At 41.1% G+C, this 9,885-nt stretch overlaps 1 protein-coding gene across 1 annotated transcript in view; it reads left to right on the top strand.

The window, feature by feature from the left end:
• Window positions 1-47: 47 nt before the first annotated feature.
• Window positions 48-9,885, top strand: part of svep1 (sushi, von Willebrand factor type A, EGF and pentraxin domain containing 1) — a 103,292-nt gene continuing 93,454 nt past the window's right edge. The window contains exon 1 of the mRNA XM_073836282.1: window positions 48-2,261. Coding sequence (XP_073692383.1) covers window positions 1,749-2,261 — 513 coding nt within the window. The 5' untranslated portion in view covers window positions 48-1,748. The remainder of the gene's footprint in view (window positions 2,262-9,885) is intronic.

Raw genomic sequence — 9,885 nt, 5'->3', positions numbered from 1 at the left:
AAGTATTCTTATTTACCTGTAGAGGGCGCTATTCTACAATTTTTAAGTTTTACATAATACACTTTGCTTTGCCAAGTACTTATCAAGGAAAAAAAAGCTTTTTTGTATTCTAAATTGTAAATTAGTTGCATCAGAACAAACACTGACATTATTTTTCAGATATACATAAGCAAGACCAAAGTGCTTAACACTATTGCTAAAAGAAATTAAGTGTTTGTATTATCTTGACATATCCCCCTCTTGTTTGGATAAATGTCAAGAATGTGTCACCACCATAACACTACCGCCAATCAGATGAAAGACAGAAGAAACAGGATTTATGGTGCATGCGTATGACTTAAAATGTGTATACAGTTACCATTATGGCATACAAGATAAATACATGCAAAAATTTAAAAACAATTGTAATAATACATATATATTGCTTTCTGAGGTCTCTGGGTCTCTTCATGGAGAGCAGAGGGTCGAACACTGGAGAGCCAAACATCGCTGTCCTCTTTTGCTCTCAGACACAAAGTTCACGGTTAACTTTATAGACCACACTTGACACTCAGCATGCTGTTGCAGTCAAAACTCAGTAGCTCATTGAACTATAATCTCACAATACTGCAAACCATCGTTCGTTTTGTCCTGTCAAAGCCATGACAGCTGGGATTCACACGTGGTGTTCATTTGTGTTAATTTAAGTTTTAGCCTGGCTCAAAATGTTCTGCTACACAGCCAAACCGTGTCCGGCTCACCTAAAACTGCGTTAAGCATTGAGACTTTGTTTTGGTTACAGATAAAAATCACAAAAGAAAGGAGGAACAAATAAAAGAGACAGAGAGGGGGGTCAGATCCTACTTGAGATTTCTCTCCCCACAAGACCCCCAAGAGAAAACAAGCGGAAGTAATAAAGACCAGAGGCTCTGCTTACAAAACTCGCATGACATGTGGACTCTTTAATCTAACGTAGCTTCGATTTTAAACCTGTTAACAGCTTTTCTGCTTGTCAGATGAATTGTGCTGCTTTTGTATTCCTTTCATGCTCGTTTTGTCTACAGCTCCTCTCGATTATTCTCATTAGCGGATGGCTCTTTTGGTATCTGCCTGGTGGTTTGGTGAGAGTGGTGAGAGTGTTCGTCCAAGAGCAGATGAGTGCCAGACATATGGATTTGATCAACAGGCCCCGTGCTGATGTTTTCTTTGGGCATGTTGACAGGCCGATAGACAAACGTCTCTCTCTCTCTCCTCTCCTTCTTCCTCACACACACACACCCTTATTCCCTCACAAAGGCATTGGCTGACGGACAGTCTGGAGTGCTCCAATGACACAACCTCACTCAAGCACTCTAGGACAAGCAGAGGAAAAAGAAAAGGAGAAGGGCAGAACAAGTAGGGAATAAGGAAGAGAATGGGACGAGAAGAAAAGAGAGAGACACTCACGCCTCTGACTGCCCCTTTTTTCCTCCTCCGCCGCTGCTCTCTCTCACTCCTTCCCTTAGTCTCGCACCAGCACACACACCCTCTCTCGTTCTCACCGAACTTTTTTTCACCGTCTTGCTCTTTTTAAATGATTTTGAGAGAGAGGGGAGACGCATTTGGAGGGTGTCTGAAATGCAGGAGCTCCACAGATGCCTGAGACCAGCAGAGAGATAGGAGACTCAGAGAGAGAGAAAACAAAAGAAGAGAAGGACTGCAAACAAAAACTTATTCGCCTCAATATTCCCTCATAACCACTACTGGACTCTGGAGTTTGTGGCGTTATCATGGTGCCACTAAGACTTACGTTGACTTTAAGGTTCACCTTACTGCTCTTGTACTGGTCGTGCTGTACCGGTTGGCCAAGCCAGTCTCAGCCGTTGTCTTTGCAGGCTTTCCGCCGGGCGGCCCAAACCCGACAGAACCTCTCTGAGAGTGCGGAGAGCAAAGTAGAACGTCTCGGCCAGGTCTTCCGAAGGAACGTGCGTCTTCTTCGGGAACGCGGAGGCTGTCTGGATCTGGTCTTCCTCGTGGACGAGTCGTCCAGCGTGGGAGCATCCAACTTCGGGAGCGAGCTGCGATTCGTCCGAAAGCTGCTGTCAGATTTTCCGGTGGCGCCAGAGGCAACACGTGTAGCGCTGGTAACATTTAGTTCCAAGAGCCATGTGGTTACAAGAGTGGACTATGTGTCCGCACCCAAAGCCCACCAACACAAGTGCTCGCTCTTCAGCAAAGAGATCCCCTCCATCACCTACAGAGGAGGCGGCACCTACACCAGGGGGGCCTTCCAGCGTGCAGCGGTAAGAGCAGCTGTGTAATCACAATGTCTGAGTCTGTGGATGTGAGAAAGAATTTGAATGTAACAGACAAAAGAGGAAATAATGAAGGTAAATGGCAGACCTTAACATTAACAGTCTAGCCACCTAATCTAGATTGAGTGTTCGAGTTGAATTTATGCTGAATGTGTTTGATATTCCTCCACGAATAGATAACTAGTGAATTCAAACCACTGAAGCACTTTTAGCAGAAACAGGACTGCAAAGTCAAAATGATGGATGAACAATACATAAAAGTGTCCATTCCTGGCAAGGTACCTCCAGATGTCATCTCTAAGTTAACACCACATGGTTTCCTGTGCACTCTGATCTGGAAAAGATAACCACAGAAACCATCTATCTATGTAGGAGTTTCTAGAAGCGTGGCCATGCAGCAACAACAAAAATGAAAGTGCAGTGTTGGGGCATGTAGGTTGATTTGTTCTCTGTAAACTTGCACTGAAGACTTTATTGGGAAAGGCAGGTCTGGTGGTTTCAAGTTGGAACAACTTGAGAACTTCGGGATCCAGACAAAAGGAAAAGACAGCAGCAGTGGTGACTCATATCAAATAAACTAATTTTTTTTCTTTTAACTAACCCAGTCTCACTTAACAGCGATGCTATAAATTGCCGCAAAGTGATTTACTGCCTCATCTCGCAGCCTACTGCAGCTTCTACTCCCTTTTTCCATTACAAATAATTGTGACGTCCATGTTTTCAGACATTTTTCTTATCCTGAATGACATTTGTGGTTTGAAAAATGGTCTCGCTAACCCAGATCTGCAAATGTATTAAGTTGTTATGGAAGCACAGCAGGAAAGTCCTTTTGTTCATATGCAATTAATTGGCATTGCAGTCAAACTGTAATATTTCATGGTTTTTGGCTCCTTCCGTTGAGCCTAAATAGCGTGGAGGTCTGGAAGCTTTTACCAGACACGTTTTCAATCTTTCAGAGCTCTTTCAGAGGTCAAAGGCCTTATCCACAGTTCTACTGCCCAGCCGAATTGCATGGTGAGGCCAAACCTCTCTGATCAGATTTGCCTTTAAACAAGAACATTGTCAATTGCCAAGCCTCTAATTCATTTACTCCACTTCATTTGGAGAATGAAATGTTGGGTTGGCTCTAAATGCATTTTATTTTACTATGGCTGGTGATGGATAAAGGCTGCATTGTGTAGTCTCACAAACCCAACATGCTTATAAACAGGGTGGTGAACCATTTAGAACTGACTTGAGAATCTGCCATTTGAACTGCAATAATGATCTTAACTATAACATAATGTCTGTCTAGTTATTGATAGATAAATTATAGATACACAGACAGACAGATAGAGATCTACGAATCAAAGTTCTTATGTAATCTCGCTTTGGCTCCTGCTGATTCTTGCTCTAACCACAGTGTTTATCTGTACTTAGTGGGCATCCTGGGTTGCCAGATCCCCAACCCCTTTTCCATTTGCCAAACCAGAGCAGAACTAGCTCTCCATAAGACGTCTTTCTCTCTCTCTGCTGTCCTTCTGAAAGTTAGAGAATGCTTTTAGTGCTTTCCAAATTCTTTGCCTGCTTTTCTGATCAGCCTCCATAGGGAGTCATTACATCGAAGTCCTTGACCAAATGGATTTGAAATTTCCTATTTCCGATGAACGCTTGTCTAGAGTGGGATTCTTCCTTTCCCCCAGCAGGGATTCTATTAAGAAGGGGAAGTCTATGGGAATTCTGTATAACCACAATTGACACACACACACACACACACACACACACACACACACACGCACGCACACACACACACACACACGCACGCACACACACACACGCGCGCACGCGCGCACAGAGTCTGGTCAGCCATTTTTGTAGGCACTCTCTAATGGGTAATGTTTTTTTATATTGTACAAACCATATTTTCTATCGCCCTACACCAAAACCTACCTGTCACAGGAATCTTTCTGCATTTTTACTTTTCAAAAAAACTAATTCTGTATGATTTATAAGCTTTTGTACCCATGGGGACCTCAATTTAGGTCCCCATGAGTCTGTGTGTATTCAGGTTTAAGTCCTCTCCAGAATATATAAACCAAACCACACAAACATAAAGAGTCATTCTTCCTCAAAAATTATTGTTCATTTATCTCATGCGAGTAGTGTGGAGGTGAAAAGGGCAGTGATATTTTTTTGCATTATTGTTAGCATACATCCCTCCCGTTTCATCCCTATATGACCCTTCCTCCTACAATCCCCCATCAGAAATTCCAGAGAATGTTTCTTTAAAGTGCCACTGACCCCTCTGACCTGTTATTTGAAGCACAAGGCAGCAGGAGCGTTACTGTCACCAAATTTCTCATATTATGTCTGCGAAAACATCTGTCAGCAAGCCTCAGAATGTGTAGTGCAAAATTAAAGCAAAGGACATAAAAGCAAAGGAACACCATGAAAGAACTGGGACAGCTGTCAAAACACACAAATGTGTCATGTTTGGTGTTGATACAAATGGCTGGAAATTTACTATTAATTCTTTACGTGTACACTATTTTATCTCTAATTTATTGTAATTTATTGGTGAGTGTTTTAGAAGACCACTTTTAGCTAGATAGGTGTTGAGTGAATAAAAAAGCAAGAAAGTCATAACAAAAAGAGAGAAATGGCTGTACAGAATGCTTCTTGTTGGCCTGCATGCACTGATGAAGCTCTGGCGCTTCCCGAGGCTGTATTTGTGTTATTAATTAAGACTGATTAGGGAGATCCTTATGAGAGACAGCCTGTACTCTACGAACCCTGATAAAACAGTCAGGAATGCCTTTAAACCAGCCTGAGAGCCACAGATATGTCTGCAGACAGCCAGATAAGAGCCCTTCGGTCTTTAACTGTCTGAAGAGGCAACATGTTTTACAATGAATCAGTCCTAGTTGTATTTAGGGGCCTAATTGCAACTCTTGTGTTGAAACAGATTGCTTGGTTGCTTGTTCTCGTGTGCTTTACCTTAAGTCACTAATTTTTAGCATTTGCCTACACAAGAAATTGGTTTGTAGCACCTATTAAATTAGATACGTGAGAGACTAGAATACGTAAGCAGCAGAAAAATGCTTAAAAAGGAATGGAACAACAATGAGAGACAGCATGAGACAAGAGAAAAGAGTCGTATTATCTGGGACGCACATGTGATGGTAAAATGAATGCAACATGATGGCATGAGAAAACCTTCATCTGGTCTTCATCCATTAGTCCAGCGTTCATTCCACATATCATTTTATGTTATTTTTTTCTTTGTGCACAGTAGACCAAATTCCACGCTGGCTCATCCCATAATGGCATGAGCATTTGTATGATGAGTTAAATTTTTTCTTGCCAAGCTACAAATTATTTTATCGGATAGTATTTGTGCGTAAAACAACTTTTTAATCATTCTTATCCTAATCCCTTATCTACTAATCACGAACAACTGGAAAAGCCATGGGTCCTTTGAATATCATTGTCAAGTCAAGTCACCTTTATTTACAGTTGAAGTCAAAAGTTTATATACACCTTGCAGAATCTGCAAAATGCTAATTATTTTACCAAAATAAGAGGGATCATACAAAATGCATGTTATTTTTTTGTTTAGTACTGACCTAAATAAGTGATAGTGATAGTGATAGTTGTTCATGAATCCCTTGTTTGTCCTGAACAGTTAAACTGCCTGCTGTTTTTCATGTACACATCTTTATTCTGTTCAAAAGGTTTCACCCCTGGCTCTTAATGCATCGTTTTACCTTCTGGAGCATCAGTGAGTGTTCTGTTCTGTAAAAGTTGCATATTATAAATCCCCCCATTGTCCTCATTTTGAAAAGACGGATTTCAAAATCATACATTGTTGGAAAGGGTTCAAATACACAAAAATGCTGAAATACATGCTGATATTGCAAAATCCATCAATTATTAAACTAGTCCAGCTATAAAACAGCTCTACAGAAGACAATAGTGTCATCATTCACCTCAATTCAGTTTAAATTTGATTTTCATCCGAAAGTGTCAGTGCAGTCAAATTTATAATATTCTGAATATTAAGAGACTTAAAAAAAAGGCAAATGTGGAAAAAAGGGGAGCAATTAAACTAAAAAAGAACGACATAATGAGAGACCCCCAGTGGGACCCACCTGATAAAGTTCTTGCTCATTTGGTAACAAAACTCCATGCAGCTACTGGAACATTAAGACAGAACATCGATATAGTCACACAAATTGTGTTAAATAATTTGTCTTGCCTGCAGTTTTCACCTCACGCCAAACCTTTCTGCTCTCAGATTATTCCTGCTATTAACCACAACTTTCAGCTCCAGGAGAGCCCTATTCCACACCCTGAGATCTACACACGCAAATGCACTTTGGAACATTTATACACTGCAAAATGCTTCAACACAGTGATTAGTGGTAACTGGATGCTGGAGTAAGTCAAATATAGAGCTGCGGTGGTGTTCTCAGTCTGACTGCACCACCAGCACACCCTATTGCCAAAAAATGTATGATATTGTTGAGAGAAAAACGGAAGAAAATAATAGACAAAAGACAGAGTTCCTGTTTGTTTTAGCACCATTAATGGCCCCATGCAGTGAGGTAATTTCTGTCACAACGCAAGAGGTCACATTTCTGCTCTGAAGCATGAAAAGATAAAAGCGTGCGTTTTCCACCAGCTGCATACATGCACCACCAAGAGAGCGTAACATATGTGGAGGCCCACTTCATCCAGAATCACCTGCAACTCCCAGATGTTATTTTTGTTTTAAGAGACCACTGTGGCTGTGGGATTCATAAATGGCAACAGGTGATGTCTGACGATGTTTCAAATTAAAAGTGAGGATCCACAAATTTGCTTTCAAAACATATCAAATAGGTTCATAGGGTAAGGCTAGAGGTCAGTTTAATAAAAAATGATCTAACAAAAGTTCCAAGACAAAACAACAAAATGTAAATTTATGACTCAGTCACATTTTCTCAACATTACTTCTAAAAATGTTTATTTTTACATGAACAATGTAATCAATATTCTATTTATTAAAGCCATTTAAAAATCTCACAAAGTTAGTGTTTTTAAGCATTTACATTTATTCCAAAGTAACTTAAGGCAGTAACAATTTAAACATTAAAGCTGCAAGCAGCGATGAACGGGCCCTCGCACACGGGCTCACCGCCGACCGGTGGCTTTAGGAAAACAGCAAACGGTGGGCAGTATGCTTTTAATACATTAAATGTAGGAAAAATAGATCAAAGTCACTTAAATGTGCCAAACTTCCTGCTGCCAGCTGGTGGCGCTATGCCTATAACTGATTATTGGCATGTAGATGTGTTCAGGCCAGCACTTTCATCAAACATATGAAGTTTGGTGCAGATTGACCTTGGTATGTGTGAGTTAGTGCAAGATATGATATATCCTGCTGCCAATAGGTGGCGCTATAATAATATCTGTATATTGGCCTTTAGATGTCTTCAGGCCAGGACTTTTACCAAACATGTGAAGTTTGAGGCAGATCGGACATTTTATGGTTGAGTTATAACAACTTTTATGTCCATGGCGAAACATCAAACTTTGTCAGGCCGCCACGGACACGCCCTTTAACGAAAACTCAAGATCTTCACAATTTAACATCTCTAAGGCCTCTAGATCAGACTGACCAAATATAATGTTTATATCCTTAAATCTCTAGGAGGAGATTGGTACAAGTCATTTCCTGTTGCCAACAGGTGGCGCTGTGATTATAATAGAATATAGGCCTTTAGATTGGTTCAGGACAGGACTCTTATCGAACATGTGAAGTTTGAGGCAAATCGGACATTTTATGGCTGAGTTATAACAAGTTTTATATCCATGGCGAGACCTCGAAATTTGTCAGGCTGCCACGGACACGCCCTTCAACGAAAACTCAAGATCTTCGCAATTTAACATCACTAAAGCCTTTTTATTAGACTGACCGATTTTGGTGTTGATCTGTATAAATCTCTAGTAGGAGTTTGTTGTAGAGTACAGCATGACACTTCCTGTTGCCAGCAGGTGGCGCAATGACTATAACTGAATATGGGCATGTAGATGTCTTCAGGTCAGGAGTGTTATCACACATGTGAAGTTTGGGACAGATCGGACATTGTATGCCTGAGTTATAGCAACTTCCTTTTTCATGGCGAAACATCGAAATTTGCGAGGCCGCCACGGACACGCCCTCCGATGAAAACTCTAGATCTTCGCAATTTAATGTCACAAAGGGCTTTAGATTAGACTCAGCAAATTTCGCGTTGATCCGAATAAATCTCTAGGCGGAGTTCGTTCAAGTACGAGGCCTGAAAATGGCAAAAATTACACAAAATTTGCTGAGAAAATTAAAAATAACCGACTTCCTGTTGGGTGTCAAATTTTGCTCCAAGAGGCTTTTTTGTAGGTATTGGTGTGTTACATGTGTGTACCAATTTTCGTGCATGTACGTGAATCACAGCTGAATGCGCACACCGCGGAACGTGTAAAGGTGGCGCTGTCGAGCCATTTTGCCACACCCACTTCTGCAACCCATATCAGACGTAAATTTTCGCCAGGTCTGATGTGTGTGCGAAGTTTCATGAGTTTTCGGGTATGTCTAAGCCCTCAAAAATGCGATTCATTTTGGAGAAGAATAATAATAATAATAATTAAAGCTGCAAGCAGCGATGAACGGGCCCTCGCACACGGGCTCACCGCCGACCGGTGGCTTTAGGAACACAGCAAACGGTGGGCAGTATGCTTTTAATACAGTAAATGTAGGAAAAATAGATCAAAGTCACTTAAATGTGCAAAACTTCCTGCTGCCAGCTGGTGGCGCTATGCCTATAACTGATTATTGGCACGTAGATGTGTTCAGGCCAGCACTTTGATCAAACATATGAAGTTTGGTTCAGATTGACCTTGGTATGTGTGAGTTAGTGCAAGATATGATATATCCTGCTGCCAATAGGTGGCGCTATAATAATATCTGTATATTGGCCTTTAGATGTCTTCAGGCCAGGACTTTTACCAAACATGTGAAGTTTGAGGCAGATTGGACATTTTATGGCTGAGTTATAACAACTTTTATGTCCATGGCGAAACATCAAACTTTGTCAGGCCGCCATGGACACGCCCTTTAACGAAAACTCAAGATCTTCACAATTTAACATCTCTAAGGCCTCGAGATCAGACTGACCAAATATAATGTTGATATCATTAAATCTCTAGGAGGAGTTTGGTACAAGTCATTTCCTATTGCCAACAGGTGGCGCTGTGATTATAATAGAATATAGGCCTTCAGATTGGTTCAGGCCAGGACTCTTATCGAACATGTGAAGTTTGAGGCAAATCGGACATTTTATGGCTGAGTTATAACAAGTTTTATATCCATGGCGAGACCATGAAATTTACCAGGCCGCCACGGACACACCCTTCAACGAAAACTCAAGATCTTCGCAATTTAACATCGCTAAAGCCTTTTTATTAGACTGACCGATTTTGGTGTTGATCTGATTAAATCTTTTGGAGGAGTTTGTTGCAGAGTACAGCATGACACTTCCTGGTGCCAGCAGGTGGCGCTATGAGTAAAACTGAATATGGGCATGTAGATGTCATCAGGTCAGGAGTGTTATCA

The sequence above is a fragment of the Garra rufa genome, chromosome 3 (assembly GCF_049309525.1).
Source record: "Garra rufa chromosome 3, GarRuf1.0, whole genome shotgun sequence".
Taxonomy (NCBI): Eukaryota; Metazoa; Chordata; class Actinopteri; order Cypriniformes; family Cyprinidae; genus Garra; species Garra rufa.
Note: the sequence above shows the minus strand (reverse complement) of the source record. Positions and strands in the feature narration are given on the sequence as shown.